At 41.5% G+C, this 17,945-nt stretch overlaps 1 protein-coding gene across 1 annotated transcript in view; it reads right to left on the bottom strand.

Moving 5' to 3' along the window:
• Positions 1–107: 107 nt before the first annotated feature.
• The window catches only part of LOC306905092 (band 4.1-like protein 2), a gene marked incomplete at its 3' end in the record, with an annotated part of 33,130 nt that continues 15,292 nt past the window's right edge, over positions 108–17,945 (bottom strand). Inside the window, exons 2-13 of the mRNA XM_079475477.1 lie at positions 11,947–12,092; positions 11,481–11,792; positions 10,987–11,142; positions 6,692–6,796; positions 5,561–5,603; positions 4,597–4,672; positions 4,251–4,469; positions 4,069–4,156; positions 2,100–2,252; positions 742–839; positions 484–656; positions 108–157 (exon numbers count right to left, since the gene is read on the bottom strand). Of these exons, the coding sequence (XP_079331603.1) occupies positions 108–157; positions 484–656; positions 742–839; positions 2,100–2,252; positions 4,069–4,156; positions 4,251–4,469; positions 4,597–4,672; positions 5,561–5,603; positions 6,692–6,796; positions 10,987–11,142; positions 11,481–11,792; positions 11,947–12,078 (1,605 nt within the window). The 5' untranslated portion in view covers positions 12,079–12,092. The remainder of the gene's footprint in view (positions 158–483; positions 657–741; positions 840–2,099; positions 2,253–4,068; positions 4,157–4,250; positions 4,470–4,596; positions 4,673–5,560; positions 5,604–6,691; positions 6,797–10,986; positions 11,143–11,480; positions 11,793–11,946; positions 12,093–17,945) is intronic.

Genomic DNA, 17,945 nt, shown 5'->3' with positions numbered 1-17,945 from the left:
TGCCCAAACATTCAGTGAGTGAGAAATGTGCACACATTCATTTGCGAGTCATCTGCGGGTGTGCGCAGAAATAAAGCTCCTCCTATCCAAGCATCGACTATTCAGGGTCACCACACGTCTGACCGCAGTGTGAATGCACTCATTGACGGCAGATTTCCTGCAGATATAAAGTTCATAACTGTAACTCAACACAGGCAGAGACGTGCTGTTTCACGTTTTGTTGTCTCTGACAGGGCTGGTGAGTTCTGGGTCAGTTCATTGTGCCTCACGGCTCTTCAAAGTTCATTCAGATGTCTAACAGAGATCAACTCAAGCCGACATACAAACATACAGCTTCTGACCATTTTCCCCGCTGCATTTTAAATTACGACAATGACGTCACTGCATTCGAGAAACCCAAGTCTCAAACTTCCATGTAAACGCTGTTTTCTGCCGAGCCGGTTTATTACTGTGCATGTAAACACACGTGTTGAGCACACATACCTCCATCAAAACTGCGGGAGATGCGTTTACTGGAGGTGCGCTGGAAGCGCGGAGCGGGCCGGTCGATCAGAGTACTGGCCTGTCGTGTCTGCGCCTGTGTTCTGCCGCTGTAACGGAACTTAGAACCCAGAGTCAAGAACTTGTTCTTGGTGGGAGCCTCGGGGGACATCAACCTGCAAACACACACACACTGAAGAGTCTCGTCTTCAATGCGGTTTACACATGTATGACTACACACACACACAACAGTGTGTTTACCTGAAGAAGGTGTGGTGCTCAACACACACTTTCCAAACTCTTTTGGCAGCACGATGGTTGGGCAACTTGAACCCGACGGTGCTCTCGAACTGCTCGGCCTGAAACACAAGAGACGTCATGAAACAGACCACCGCTTCTGTAATCACCGCACACACATGACCACAGTTACGGCTGTTCAGAAAAAATTGAAAATGATTAAATAAACAAAACACATGGGATTCTTTCTAATGTTTTTCATCAGATGTGTGTGTGATAATGACTGTGTGTGTGTGTGTGTGTGTGTGTGTGTGATAATGACTGTGTGTGTGTGTGTGTGTGTGTGTGTGTGTGTGTGTGTGTGTGTGTGTGTGTGTGTGTGTGCGTGTGTGTGAATGACTGTCTGTATGTTTGTAATCACACTGTGTGTGTGTGTGTGTGTGTGTGAATGACTGTCTGTATGTTTGTAATCACACTGTGTGTGTGTGTGTGTGTGTGTGTGTGTGTGTGTGTGTGTGTGTGTGTGTGTGTGTGCGTGCGTGTGTGTGAATGACTGTCTGTATGTTTGTAATCACACTGTGTGTGTGTGTGTGTGTGTGTGTGTGAATGACTGTCTGTATGTTTGTAATCACACTGTGTGTGTGTGTGTGTGTGTGTGTGTGTGTGTGTGTGTGTGTGTGTGTGTGTGTGTGTGTGTGTGTGCGCGTGCGTGCGTGAATGACTGTCTGTATGTTTGTAATCACACTGTGTGTGTGTGTGTGTGTGTGTGTGTGTGTGTGAATGACTGTCTGTATGTTTGTAATCACACTGTGTGTGTGTGTGTGTGTGTGTGTGTGTGCGTGCGTGTGTGTGAATGACTGTCTGTATGTTTGTAATCACACTGTGTGTGTGTGTGTGTGTGCGTGCGTGTGTGTGAATGACTGTCTGTATGTTTGTAATCACACTGTGTGTGTGTGTGTGTGTGCGTGCGTGGGTGTGTTAATGACTGTCTGTATGTTTGTAATCACACTGTGTGTGTGTGTGTGTGTGTGTGTGTGTGTGTGTGTGTGTGTGTGTGTGTGTGTGTGTGTGTGTGTGTGTGTGTGTGCGTGCGTGCGTGCGTGAATGACTGTCTGTATGTTTGTAATCACACTGTGTGTGTGTGTGTGTGTGTGTGTGTGTGTGTGTGAATGACTGTCTGTATGTTTGTAATCACACTGTGTGTGTGTGTGTGTGTGTGTGTGTGTGCGTGCGTGTGTGTGAATGACTGTCTGTATGTTTGTAATCACACTGTGTGTGTGTGCGTGCGTGCGTGCGTGTGTTAATGACTGTCTGTATGTTTGTAATCACACTGTGTGTGTGTGTGTGTGTGTGTGTGTGTGTGTGTGTGTGTGTGTGTGTACCTCTCCAGGTCTGATCTTGATGTAGAAGTTGCTGCGTTTGTAGGAGATCTTGAGGATTTTGGGCCAAGCGAAGCGATTTATCCTCAGCCGATCTTTATAGATGAGCAAACCGTTTGCACAAACACCCAGCATGATGTCCACCCCCTCTGAATCCTGCTCAACACAACACACAAAACTCTGCATGTTCATGTATTCTTAATGATGATTCTATAACATCAGCACACAGTATATATACAGTGGGTACGGAAAGTATTCAGACCCCCTTAAATGTTTCACTCTTTGTTATATTGCTGCCATTTGCTAAAATCATTTGTTGATTTTTTTCTCTCAATAATGAACACACAGCAGCCCATATTGACAGAAAAACACAGAATTGTTGACATTTTTTGCAGATTTATTAAAAAAGAGAAACTGAAATATCACATGATCCTTAGTATTGAGACCCTTTGCAGTGACACTCATATATTTAACTCAGGTGCTGTTCATTTCTTCTGATCATCCTTGAGATGGTTCTACACCTTCATTTGACTCCAGCTGTGTTTGATTATACTGATCGGACTTGATTAGGAAAGCCACACATCTGTCTATATAAGACCTTACAGCTCACAGTGCATGTCAGAGCAAAAGAGAACCATGAGGTCAAAGGAACTGCCTGAAGAGCTCAGAGACAGAATTGTGGCAGAAGGTTACAAAAACATCATTTCTGCTGCACTTAAGGTTCCTAAGAGCACAGTGGCCTCCATAATCCTTAAACGGAAGACGTTTGGGACGACCAGAACCCTTCCTAGAGCTCAACTGAGCTATCAGGGGAGAAGAGCCCAAAGATCACTGTGGCTGAGCTCCAGAGATGCAGTCGGTAGAAAGTCAACCATCACTGCAGCCCTCCACCAGTCGGGGCTTTATGGCAGAGTGGCCCGACGGAAGCCTCTCCTAAGTGCAAGACACATGAAAGCCTGCATGGAGTTTGCTAAAAAACACCTGAAGGATAGTGAGAAATAAGATTCTCTGGTCTGATGAGACCAAGATAGAACTTTGTGGCCTTAATTCTAAGCTGTATGTGTGGAGAACCGGGCCCTGCTCATCCCCTGTCCAATACAGTCTCAACAGTGAAGCAGCATCATGCTGTGGGGGTGTTTTTCATCTGCAGGGACAGGACGACTGTTTGCAATCGAGGGAAAGATGAATGAGGCCAAGTACAGGGATATCCTGGACCAAAACCTTCTCCAGAGTGCTCAATTATAGATCAAAAGGGTGCTTCTACTAAATACTGAGCAAAGGGTCTCAATACTAAGGACCATGTGATATTTCAGTTTTTCTTTTTTAATAAATCTGTAAAAAATGTCAACAATTCTGTGTTTTTCTGTCAATATGGGCTGCTGTGTGTTCATTATTGAGAGAAAAAAATCAACAAATGATTTTAGCAAATGGCAGCAATATAACAAAGAGTGAAACATTTAATGGGGTCTGAATACTTTCCGTACCCACTGTATATATATCAGTATAGAAGACACACGGTGCACTTATAACTCATTTTCATCTCAATATTAATCTGATGTCCTCTGAAACATGAACATTACAATATTCAGTCACAGCACAGAGTCTTACATGAGAAGTGAAGCCACTGGGAAAAACCCACAGAGACGACATTCCTAAAAGACTTTAAAAATGGAAACAACAAGTTTTCCCAGACCTCGACCCACATGACGCACGCACACACACACACACACACACACACACACACACACACACACACTGTATGTTTGTTCAGCTGTGAGTCAAGTTAAATGTGCTCACAGACAAACTTCACATCAGAAGAGTGTTTGCTTATGGCTGCTGATCCTTGTCTTGAACGCAGGTGTCAAAGATTTAAGTAAAAAAACCATCGCAAAAACAGACGTACAGTACTGCAGCATGACATCATTAACAGTCAGTTTACACTACAGCATCATACTGTACGTTCATCTTCTACCTTGGCGTGATGCAGGTCTACGCCGTACATGGACAGCTTCTTAGCATTTTCCAGAAACTGAGCATCGGCTTGAGACGGAGTCATACCCCTGAAACACACACAGATCAGCATCCGACGTTAACAAATCACGCCAGCTCCTATCAAGAAGAGAAATAAGATTGAAACATGTGGATGTGTGTCACCTGTGGGACTTGTGCAGCTCCACGACCTTCTCCTCCAGCTCCTTGGTCTGGTTTGGAGCGAACTGGAAGTCAGAGATGTAGTCCAGGCGATGTTCCTCCGGGTCATAGTCACCCAGCTCGGCCTGGAGGGCGTATGAGCCCAGAAGAGCGTGTGTGACGTATGAACAGGGCAAACGTCCCGATGCGATGTCCTGTCTGAGCTGAAGACACAGCAGATACCTGCAGAGAGAACACCAGACAGACGTGAGACGTTACTGAGATCAAACTCAGTCAGACACGCGCCAGTCATCGTGTGTTTCTCACAGTGATGAAGAGAAGACACGTGTGAGGTGACGGGTGTTTATACCTGGTTATGTCTTCAGTCAGTTGAGATGGATCAGGCGGGTAAAACTTCACACTGAAGGCAAACTGCCACTGAGAGTCTGACAGAAAAACACACAGAAAGGACGCCCAGTTTAAAGTTCACTTCACGTCATGACTGATCTGTTCTGAATCTTCTGTGAATAAATGAGGACACAGCAGCTATTTGAATACACCTGTCCTTCCTCTCGCTCTATTTCAGGCAGACACACAACTGACTCATAACACCACATGGTGAGTGTGTGTTAACAGCAGGTTTCACAGGTTGGTGGGTCTGTTCTCAAATAATCAACAGCTAAATGAAATAACATGTCAGTAAAGATATAATCATGTATTTCTGAGATGACTAAACACAGTGTCTGGTGAAACAAGCGTCTGTTTGTGACTCTCTCAAGACCTTTACAGCCAAACACTGCTGTTAACTCCAGACATAAACTGTGCCCTAAACAGCTGACCCCATCATATCTCAAACCACTTTATGAGGCGGTGCACAGAACTACTGGACATATGACATCAGAGAACTGCAAGAGCAATTTAAATCAAACGGTGCCGTACACACTCGCAAAAGCGCATCAGTCACGTCTTCCGTGAAGGTTGAAAATATTTGTCAGATCATGTCATTCATGCTAAAATAACGACCTTTTGAAATTTCGAAATGTATTTGACTGCAATAGCAGAATCGTTTATTTGTATCTGTGTCTGGTGGGTGTTCATTTCTGAATTCAAGATATTCAAATTTTTTAAAGGGACCACTAGGGGTCCACATAGGAGACCCGAGTTTAAGTCCCGGCTGGGTTTCCTTTCCCGTTCCCACTCCCCGCTGTCCTCCCAATCACTTCCTGTCTCTCTACACAATAATCACACCATCATCATCACCACAACTAACACCAAATAACCTCCATCATGATCATGTGAATGACAGACAGAAGCATGTATATAAGACGACTTACTGCGGATCTGTCGTTTGATCTCCTTGGTTGGGTCGAGCCAGCACTGAAACACACAATCAATGAGACATGAGAGAGAACTACACACACACACAGTTCAACAGCGTCTCTCTCTGCGACTGGTGTACTGGAGACGAGTCATTCAGGTAACTGGTGTGAGGTGGGCTGTAGCATATTTTAACAGCTCATGAATCCTGTGTTTATGTTTGTCAATGTCACATGAATTCATTCGTTTCATTCAAAATGAGTTTGGCTGTGTAATGAGTGTTTTATAGAAAGTGTTTAATAAAACATTATGTGCTAAACATGCTAACAACACTGATCTCTGCTGATTTCATCACACACACCCAACAGCACCAGAGAACACGACTCCATGCTCAGACACGCCCAGTATCCCATGATACACTGCAAGTAATCATCCATCCATTTACACTGAAGCTTTTTACATCTTCAGTTGTCATGACTATGAAAGTATTGATCTGCGGCTGATATCGATCGCAGCAGGACATCAGTGGAACTTAACTGATGCATTACACAAAACGGACAGAACACATGCACACAGATGCTGAATGTACCACAGGAAGATCAGAAGCGTGTCATTTTCTTTTTATAATCCCTGTGTAACATGGGACACAGATATCAACCATTTAGTTTATTTCCTTGAAAAGTATGAATGCTGTGACCAGTGTTGGGTGTTAAGAAGTTATTAGTTACTGTCATTTGATTCCTTTTCCCTTGAAAAAGTGATATAAGGGGTTACTCTCGTGTTTCTGTAATTTAGTGACTTCTGATGTAATTGAACTAAACACTGTGTAATACATTCAATAGTGGAATTGACATGAAAATGATCAGTCTAACTTTAAAACGTATGCTTTAATGTATTCTATCCTTGAATCACTTAACTATTCAAGGTCGATGTAGGATAAAGAAAGTCATCCATAATAATTCAATACTTTTTGGAGAGAGTCTTATTACACTATTGAATATATGTCATTAGTAACAAGTAATTAATGAGTAACTTACCCAACACTGGCTGTCAAAATATATGATATCTACTGGTCAACAACACCCATCAACCAATAACCACTGTGATCGATGTATAATGTGAAGAAGATGATTTAAAAAGTTTCTTACCCCCTGCTCAGCATTGTCTTTAAAGCTCAAGCCAAAATAATCTTTCTCCATCAGATTCAGGTGCTCGCACACTTCAAACAACAGGTACTGACCTTTAGCCCGTTTCTAGAGGAAAGAGAAAACACACAGGACACATAAATCACATGACGAAGTATCGCACAGCTGTTGTGTCATGTTTGAAGATGATGTATTTATTGACCAACAATGTTTATATGCAATGACATGAACATTCAGCAGCGTGTATTCGGATGTGGGACGAGGCCGAAGGAATTTCCAGCATTTGGGTGAACTATTCCTGGGAATGCCAGCGTTGGCACAAACACGACAGTGAAAGGTGACTGGACAGATGCCAGAGGAGACGCGGGTCGTAATGAGACGTTCCTCACACTCTGGACACAAGTGGACACTTGTGAGTGACTCTAGAGGAATGAGGCGCACGCTTTATATTTGAGTTTTCTCTTCTTCTACAGACTTTATGAACAGTGACCTTTCAGCATTCCTCACTGGAGCCGGACATCACACGATCTTCAGCACATTCTACAGACAGAACGCTCAGAGTAATGGACTAATCGTGACATCACACTTTAATGAGCTTGACACGTCACGTGATGATTTCAGCACTTTTATTTATGAATTTTGCAGAGACAGAGATGAATGTTACTGGGTGTCTCTATATAGGACAAAGTATCGAATGTTATTGGAATGCTTGATTCTGATTGGTCAATCCAGCAACTGACTTCTGCAGTTTGATTTACTTACAAATAGAGCTGTGAAACGATTCATCCGGATTAATCACATCCAGAATAATAAAGGTCTGCATGTCTGTGCACTGTACTTCGTACTCAAACACATACACATTTAGGAAATATTTGCATTTATACATCATTTAAATCTAATAAAGCAATTAGCCCCGTGAAGCAGTGGGTAACAGAGCATTTCATGATAAAACACTTATTCCATATGCGTAGCAAGGTTTCATAAAGTAAATTGAATGATATCTAGGCTATGTAATGCGGTCAGCCATAAAAAATCTGGGTATTGTACAATGGCTTAGAAATCACTGGACCAGAACTGTGCGTTTTATAAAAACATTTATAACTTGTTTTATTTATATGTGTATGTGTTTATAAATACAAAATGAGTATGCACAGTGCACAGACATATGTTACGTCAACTTGTATTCTAGATGCGATGAATCATTGCACAGCCCTACTTCATTAAAACAAATGAGACTATATTTACAAATGATTAAACAGCTTGTGTTTTTATCTGCATGAACTTTGTGTCTTGCTTTAGACGGAGGCTTTGACTTTGTTTGCCTAATAAACCATTTCATGTGTAATATTTTACTCATGTGGTATGAAAATCAGGATAATGTACAGACAGCCGGATGTTATCCTACACTTGGTGTCTTGATCATCCTGATGGGTTAGTTCTGCGATAAAAAACAGCAGGATGGACATTATCCATTACTTAAACTATTCAGAGAGAGAGACAGAAAAAAAACATGTTTTCATCACATGACACAATAAATCTGTTTGTTTATGACACATAAAATACTATAAGTTGTTTTTAGTTAGTGTGAGCTGTCAGATTGACTGATGACATGTTACACTTAGTAAACGGTACATCTGCTGTCTGAATGCTCACGGCTACACACACACACGCGCTAATGGATTTCAGTTTGCACTGGATCAATAGTGAAAACGTTATTGCCTCAGACAGCTGCATTAGAGAGGAGTGCATTGTGGGTAAAAGTCAGTTGAGAGGACAGAAGCATAAACACACAGGCAGTAAAGTCACTGAACATCACATGATGCTCATTTAGATCTCACACAATGACCTCTGGAGGATGAGCTTTCTGTAAATAAGGTTTAGATGCAGCTATAGAAAGCCCACAGGTGCAGGCCGACGCCCAGGGGCGGAGCCTGGAGACGTCATGTCCCTACAGTGAGCCGCAAGTGAGATGTTAAAGCTCAGAGGAGCACTTCTGATCACACCCACCTCAACACACATGAGAAAACACATCTGTTTATAAGAATCTCACTGAATATCAGCTACTAACAGCCCTGTCCTGAAGCATTACCATCAAACTAATCCCTGCTAGAGAGAGAGAGAGCGAGAGAGAGAGAAAGATAGAAAGAAGAGCGAGCTATCCATCATCTGTAACTCAATTCAGACTCAATTTGGACTCTTTTCTCTCGTGTACAAAATGTGGTGTCGAGGGTATGAGCGCTGTGATTGGCTGATTGCAGTCATGAAAGAGCTCAGTGTGTGGAATGCTTTGTTTTATGTGTTCATGTCTGAGTAAACATGCATGAATACATCAGAAGAATAGAAGAGAGCTGAACCTGAGCATTTCTGCTGCAGAACAAAAGTGCTTCTGTGTGACTCATTAAAACAGCGGACCTCCTTCTGTAAATAACACAACACATGTGAGCTTCCCATCCGCAGCACTGTGTTCCTCCACATCACTGAGCAGAGTTTTGAGCTGGCAGCACGAGGGTCATGGGTTCAATTCCCGGGAACACACGGACACTCATGAAAACACAAATGTACAGACTGAATGCACTTCAGATAAACGCAGATAGTGTTGACAGGTCAATCCCATAATGCACTGTGACAATTCTTTGAGAAATGTATCTAGTCTTACACATGTGCATTACATACAATATCGACGAACTACTGCTCCTTAACTCATCAAGATAATGATCAGTATTGACTACACACAGACACAGCGATCAGTATTGACTACACACAGACACAGCAGCTATTATAAACACACAACGATCAGTATTGACTGATAATAACTCAAACTGAATTCTGCTGATCAGGATATTGGCAGTCACATCAACATACGACCAAAAGAAGACCACTTAACACACCCATCAAATCACTGCAGGGTCAAAGGTCATCACTCCTGTTAGCCCGTTCTCATCATCACCACTGAACCCAGCACTGCATCCTGCAGCCTTTAAAGACACCTTGGGTATAGAGCGATCTATGGCTTAATATACGAACAAAGGCATTGACATTGACAGTGTAACCGTCACAGTATTCATAAACTTTAACAAAATATTTTGACTTGGAGACCGCCATTTTCTTGTGTCAAAATCTGTGATGTCAAATGGTCTAGCTGTGCGTGCAACCAGTTTACGTCATTGAAAAACAACATGGCGGCCTCCTTAGGTTGAAATGAGTATTATATTTAGTTTTTTTTAAAAGAAAGTAAAATATTTGATGTGTTTCTAACAACCAATGCTAGTAGTGTAATTACAACGCATTAAGCACTTAATGACATCGTGCACATGCGTATTAGTTGTGGGGGTGTGATATGCGCGTGTACACCCAAACACAACAAAGAAGAAGAAACAAATATAACAATGGCAGATTACATGTGTTTTTTGGTCTGCGGAATAGTTTGTTAACGCTTCTCCAGCAAAGTGTAGATTTACTACACCAATGCTAGAACCACCAGCGGACACCAATTATTTACCTACAGCTAAATCTTAACACTCATTCACTGAAACGAAGGGTTTTTAAACAGCGCTTTGGATCAGACCCGGGAGGACGAGAAGATGGAAGGAAAACTTTTGTTTGTATATGTGCTCATGCGTCTCTTAACTATAAATGAGGAGAAATGCAGCGCTCTGTATTGTAAGGTCTCTTTAGCGACGGAAGTCCGCCTTCCAATAAACCGTCAATCAATCGTCAGGGGCTCTGGTATTTTTTTTCTATACAAAGTGATGTCACCAACTTCTGGCGTGGCATGCGTAATACCGTGTTTTAGTCTTTTTTGCGGATTTGTGTAAACGCGGATTGTTATGATAACGTTGTCGTGTGTACATGAAAAACGTTTCCGTTTTTCATCGTGTAAACGTGGCCTAAATCTGTGACAATCTCTACATTTTTGCGGACTTTGATTGCAATAACAAAACGTGCCATCTGTGAGGACGTAGACATGTCTGGACAACTGGACACACCTAGAGTTCACAAAAACACACAATCCACTGGAGACTGGGAGGTTTTCATCTGCACAACTGGCCATCGATGACTCCAAACTAACTCAAAACAAATGTATGAAGGCTGAAGAAAACACAATGTTGTTTTTTTTATGCTGATTTGATCAAAATGTCAAACATTTTCTTCCGAATAACACAAACGAACGAATTCTGCACAATACAAAGAGGAAACACACAAACATAATACATTCTCTAAACTCAACTCCTCAACAGATGAATAACTGCTGACAGACAGACAGACAGACAGACAGACAGAAAGAGACGGATCTTTACCTCCACCTCACAGGTGAACTGGTTGCCATCCAGTAAGGTCACATGACACACCACCATCTTCATCTTCTTGGTCACTTTGATTGGAGACACGACACTGGTCTCCTGCGGACTCGACGGTTTCTCGTCTGATTCTCCCTCAGTCTCCTCTCTCGCAGGCTGCAGACACACACACACACACAGTCATGTGACTGATACACGTAGGTGTGATGTCACTGGGTGGATGTGAATGTTTTAAAGTACTGAAAATGAGGAAGTGTTTGGTATGCCAGTGTTTCTACTCACATTAACCGTGTAAGTATAACAAGAATAAAACAAGGTATGATATCAATGTCATCATGAAATGAAAACTGAAATTCCTTAAGTCTTAATATAGCAATCCCAAAATACACTGCTGCATACTATAAGCCTAAAACGGTTCTAATATGTCTCGTGAATACACGGCCTCACAATAGTGTCGTTCTGTGTGAATCACAGGATGTGCCAGACCGCCTCACCTGTGTATCTGCGCTGCCGACAGACTTCTGCTCCTCTCGATCTTTCTCCTCCTCTGCCTTCCTCTTTTCTCCGCTCACCTCCTCCGGCTGCTCTGCTTTCGTCTCTTTCTCCTCACGTTCCTCGTCCCTCACATGCGGTGCCGCAGCGCTCTCGCTCTCTGTGTCCAGACTCTGTGATTTTGGTCGTTTAAGCCATGGAGGCAGAAAGCGAGAGATGCCCTTCTCTTTCTTCTGTTCTCCGGCGGGAGGCGGGCTGCTGGGTTCAGGAGACTCGTTCGGTTCAGTGTCGGCCTCGGCGCTGTGGCTCCCCTCCTGCTCGGGAGGACATGCCAGAAAATACACAAATACGTGATCTTGATGGGACCGGAGGAGTAGTGTACTACAGTGGCTGTGCTTTCTGAATCATTCTTCTTTGACATTTATTTAGCAGATGCTTTTACTGAATATCTTCAGCGAATGCTAATACCTCCTGTTTGATGGGGTTATGTGGAGCGACGCCGTCTGGGGCTTTCTCAGGCTCCTCCGTGTGCTGTTGAACTTCTGGCACCTTCTCCGGCTCCTTCTTCACCTCAGTCTCTGTTCCGACCTCTGTCGTCATGACGCCCAGTCACACTGACAGACAATGAAGAAGAACATTAAATAGATGAACGCCATCCAAACATTGTTCTTCAGATGAAACGGAAAAAGCAGTGCCGATGCATGTGAAGATCAAAGCATCAAAACCTTCTTTCATCTTCTGGAAAGAACTCTGCTATTCACATCACTGCTCACCATCAAACCCCACCATGTGCAAACACACAGCATTGAGCCCGGCGAGGTGCGTCGCATGAGAACATCTTTCTGTCTGTCTCACACGACACTAACCTGACAATACTGCGAACATCAGGTACTGAAGTACAAGAGACTGTGGATTTGTGCTGCTGAATGGAGTCGTGACTGAACACCATTGTAAGACTCGAGCCGTTTTATTGCATCATGCAACCAGGAGAACTTGACACAGGTGCCTCATGAGCCGGGACACTTTGACCCATCAGGCTTTTCACCGGCCTCGATATGAAAAAAAAACAGCTGGACAATAAGGACCGGCGTTGGCCCGGGGTCAGTTGAGAGGACTGTCAGTCGCTCGATCGGGCGAGTGCTTTATCGCCACGAAACTTTATCATTTGCGAGTTTTTAAGCCTTGGCATATTCTCAGGACAACCAGAACTTGATTCGGTTCTCACGGGCTATGTATGATTTGAACGCTGCAGAAAAGCTGCATCTCCGACAACACGCAAAATACTGAACCGAGTTCTCTTTCACATCTTCCTAACAGACATATCTACAAAATCGTGTCAAAATGGCCATATTAGCAAGTATCTTTGTAAAAGTCATGCATTATGTCTTAAGTAAACAGAAACAGTTTGCAAAGCGTGCGGTATGGTTTACTACACCCGTGAACCTCTTAAAGGGGCAGCAGCATAATAAACATCTGTTTTTAAAATGAACCAAAGGACAAAGAGAGAAAAAACATTTACCGTTCCTGACAGATTTCATTTATATTTTATTTTATTTATTTGGGTTTATAAGACTATAAAGGCTTATTCTACATTTGGTTATTTAATTTCTGTACCTGATAACTACTATTAGATCTCAAACACCTCAAAAGCAATCATTATTTTTTTTATTTGTATGTTTGCTTTATTATATTTACTTTTTTATATACTTACGGATCCTTATCTTCAACAGTATTTTAAATTTCAGTTAGGCAAGTTTTTATTTCATTACCTTATTTATTGAGATTAAATTTAAATTTATTAAAAAAACTAACTAGATTACAATATGATTTATTTTTATCACTGTACACTAAGCACATTGTGTGTACATTTGCTGCTGTGAAGTTATAGGTAAATGATGTGCCATTGGTTATACAGAAATGTTTATTGTGTAAATGTGTACAGGAATATGTCCATTGATGAGTATTCTAATTTTTTGTGATTTATCAACAATTGTGTCTGGTATCCGTCATACTGCCATGTTGGTCGGAACTGCACCCAAGTATTTTACCTACTGTTGAACTTGTGTATATGCTTGAGTGACAATAAAGGGATTTGATTATTTATTACTTTTTGGCAAAATGTTAGCAGGGGGCAAAAACAATTAGTTTTTACTATGGGTACAGCACAGATATTAACATTTGGTGGTTCAAATACACATGCGAGATCTCTCTTCACATTTGTAAAGCACTGGTTTTATTTTAAGTGCATGATTTTTCATAGTCAGGTGCAGTAACTGTGTGTTCACACAAAGCGTGAATGAATCGTTAAGCGCGACTGATTTACATGTTAAGTCAATGCAAAGACGCGATAGGCGCACTTGCGGAGCGAATGACACGATTCGCGCGAATGATGCAGCATGAATGGGGCGAATTGAGCGTTATTCGCGCGAGTTGAAAAATCGGAACTTTGGTAAAAATTCGCACCGCATTAACCAATCAGGAGCCTGCTCTAGTAGTGATGTGATTATGACATAGCGAGCGGAGGCAGAAATCTGAAACAACAATGAAGGACTGCGCCTCCGAAGGATCTGATGGACCCAGACACGGCACCGAACGAGTCTATATGTCTATCTTCAGCCTTCCATAGCACATAACGCGCAGCTACCCTCTCAATAAAATCCATGTCCGCCATTTCGCAATTAGACGGGAGCCGCCTGGCAGAAGCCCCTCCCATGACGCGAATTTCACTCGAGAATGGCGCGAATGAAACGAGTAAGATCCAAACGTTCAAGCATCCAACTACTCGCGAAAAGCACGTCTTATTTGCGCAAGTCGCGCTTGGTGTGAACACAAAGTAAGAGCCATTTTCAGGATTGTCACATCCATAAAGCTTCATATTCCTCATAAATGGACACATGAAAAGTTTGTTACCTGTCAAAAACCTTGTCCTTTTTTGTCACAACCATAACGCATGTTTATTTCCCTTTTTTAAAATAGAAAATAACGTTCCATAACGTTGGAAATTGCCCAGGGCCAGTAAGACTTTAAATCACTTGCCAAAGCGGGCCAGTAAAAAAATCCTTAGTGTTGAGCCCAGCATACAACAAAACCAGGTCCAGACCAAATAAAATCAGTCAAGCGGCCATTGGCTCCTATACGGGAAAAACACATGTGCCAAATTCATGTTTAAGAGTCACATAATATGAATTTACAATCACATACTTTTAGTTATCCTGCTGTGTGTAAATCTTCCCTCTCATAGGTTTTTCTCAAGTAGTTTTCCCTCATAAGCAAAGGCCACGCGGAACCTGCAGACTTTCTTGTTAATTCCACCCTTAAATTTGGGGAAAATAATGGACAATTCCACAGAATAGTTTTAATTATGTTAACATTTCTAAACCGATATAAATACGTGTGAATGTGTTCAAAAACCGCCTGTCTGTTTAAATGCAGATGACAGTAGATTAACTCCTCCTCCTTTAAAAAGAGGCAGTGAAGTGTTGTTGATTGATGCTAAAGCCATATTCAGACGCTTATAGTTTCTCATAAGGACGACTGTAAAAATAAATCTGCATGGCTCCTTGTCTTGGTGATAAAACTCATGCATTCGGACAGACATCAATTCATGGTGTAGGAGTGAGTTTGTCGAAACGTATTCACCTCTGTATCACCTGCTCATCATACAGATACGTGTGATATCATTCCAAGCTGTAAAGGGTTTACATTTATATGCATAGATCCATGTTAACCACAAGACATTGTGATTTTGTTAAGTAAAGACAGCATTTCTCTCATTCGCAGAAGCGCTTAAGGTGCGCGTGTGATGTGACCGTCTTTAAAGTGGTCAGAACTTACTTACAAAACTGATTTTGTATTTAACACCGGTTATAAACTCCGAGATGTGGATTCAGTCGGCAATTCAATTACCGGACGACCTTTGTGTGTGTCAAAAACGGTAGTAATTCGGCCGAGGATTTTTCCGTGGGGTGGTGGGATTAAAACACAGACATTCTCGAATTCACGATTCAATAAATTCACCATTTACCCCATAAAAGCTACAAACTTTTTACAAATGAGGACATCCACAACTAAAGCTTCTGCTCCAATTGTCATTTCTCACTTTTGGGTACAAATTTGTCCACAAAATACACACAAACAAAGAGTTAAAGCATGTGCTACAGCAAGAGGAATGCTGGGAGAACACACAACGCAGAGCGAGTGAGTGACAGGAGATTGAGACACGGCCAGGGGAAAACCACTGCTGAAAAACAACAAGAGAGAATGATGACATCATGTCCTCAAACACACATCTGTGTTACACCATGAGGTTTAATACAGTAAAGATCTGATGTGCTGAAATACTGAAATCTGATAATAATAATAAGTGTCATTTTGATGACACAGAAACTAGATTACATACAGTATAATATATCCATCATACATCATTTCTTGTTGTTAAATTTACAGAAACTAAAGTGACATTATAATGTAGTCAATGAGTGACGGCTGCAGGTAACATTCATTCAAACACTTCCTCTTTTATGATGATGAAGATTTACATTCTCTATAACAGAAAGACCACCAGTCCTGAGTGTGTGTGTGTGTGTGTGTCCATGCGTGTGCTCTAACACACTAATCCTCAAACTGCAACGCTTGCATATGACACTCAACACAAGCTGTCATAACTGATCTCATTCACTGGGACACACACACAACTGTCTGTCTGTCACAGTCGAAAACACAGACAGGTTTCATTGACAATATTACTAACAGCAATGACAAGGCAGTAGCTCATTTAACACATCATACCACAGACATGTGTGTCAAGTTCAGTGCACTTCTAAACATCTACTTATTGCCAGAATCCATCATGACAACTTTGTCTTTATTTGAAAAAAGAATGCCATGCCCTATAAAATGCAATGAAAGACTGCTTTCTTAGGTCAGGATGAGAGGAGATGACGTCACAGACATCATGTAGCAGCAAACACTGCAGAAGAGCCCTTCTGTAGATGAAGTCTATAGGTTAGTTTGATTGAAAAGAAACTCCTTGCCGTTTGTTAACGGTGTCTGTCGCTGGTCACCTCTTTGGGTCGGGTTAAAGTGCAACGCTTTCACTGGAAACAATTTAAAATAGAGTAAATTTGCAACTCGCAAAAAAATATATTTTTAGTATTATTAATGATGTCTGATATCTCTTCTCATGTCCGGCAGTACCTGCATGTGCAACAATAGTTCTTCATTTGGACATTTCTACATTAACTGCATGATTCTAGAGCGGACTTTTATGCGTGATTTTACTGTTATTTCATTTTGGGACTTTTACTATATCGCTGTCAGACATGCATACATGGTAGGAAATAGGGGTGGGAATCATAGGCAATTCTATATTGATACATCACGATATCAGCATAACTATGAAAACAAAATGCCCATGAAAATGTCAAGTGCAACATTTGTCTCTTTATTCAAGTCCACAAAACCTTTTCAGAAGGTAAATTATAATTTACCAACATGAGTAACATTTCAAGTCAATTAAAAGCTTATCTTTATAAACGGACACATTTAAAACATTTAAAAATGTTCATACTGGCACAATTAAAAATGTAACTTCAACTTGCAGTAAAGCTAAGCGCATTAACATTCATTTACAAATATGCATGGAGCATATTTTATTTTTACTTTTACACGCAATCCTAAACTCTCTCTCAGACTAGTTTGTTTCCCTCATTTGCATGTTAAACGGCAGCTAGTGGAGCCATGATGTAATAATGCTTGGAAATATATTTAGAGAATCTTGTTTTATGAATTAATTTAAAGATCAATATTTGGTGCAGCATACCGATTCGCGCATCGCACGACAATACATCGCCATATTGACATAGTCACACCCCTAGTAGAAAAATTTAAATGGTAGTCAAAAGTGCCCAAGAACTGTTTATTTTCCTACATTCTTCAAAATACCTTCTTTTGTATTCAACAGAACCAAAACATTACAAAAGAAATGTTCCTACTATGGCAGTCAATGGTGCTTCAGAACTGTTGGTTGTAAACATTATTCCCAAATATCTCACTTTGTGTTGAACCGAACAAAGACATTTATACATGTCTGGAACAACTAGAGGGAGACTGAAAATGTACTCTTGTATATTTTAACAGAAGAGAGGCCAACCAAAACACTACAAAGAGTTAATCTCTCTAGGATGGTCAATATTAACAATTCCAGAGTTTCCTTCTTCTGTGCGAAACATTTTCAAAGCCCAAAATACACAGTGTCCAATAACCTCCAAAGGGCAAAACCGAAGACATAAGCATGCAGATTGCCATGCGTGGGTCGTCATCATTGATTTTGAAATATTTCCACACTGCTAAGCGTGAATGAAGCGTTAAGAGAGAGTGATTTACATGTTAAGTCAATGCAAAGATGCGATAGACCTACTTTAAGGTGCGATTCACGCGAATGAGGTGGCGCGTATTGAGCATTGAAA

The sequence above is a fragment of the Barbatula barbatula genome (genome assembly GCF_947034865.1).
Source record: "Barbatula barbatula genome assembly, chromosome: 15".
In the NCBI taxonomy this organism is placed as follows: Eukaryota; Metazoa; Chordata; class Actinopteri; order Cypriniformes; family Nemacheilidae; genus Barbatula; species Barbatula barbatula.
This window is presented reverse-complemented; position numbering and strand designations above follow the sequence as displayed.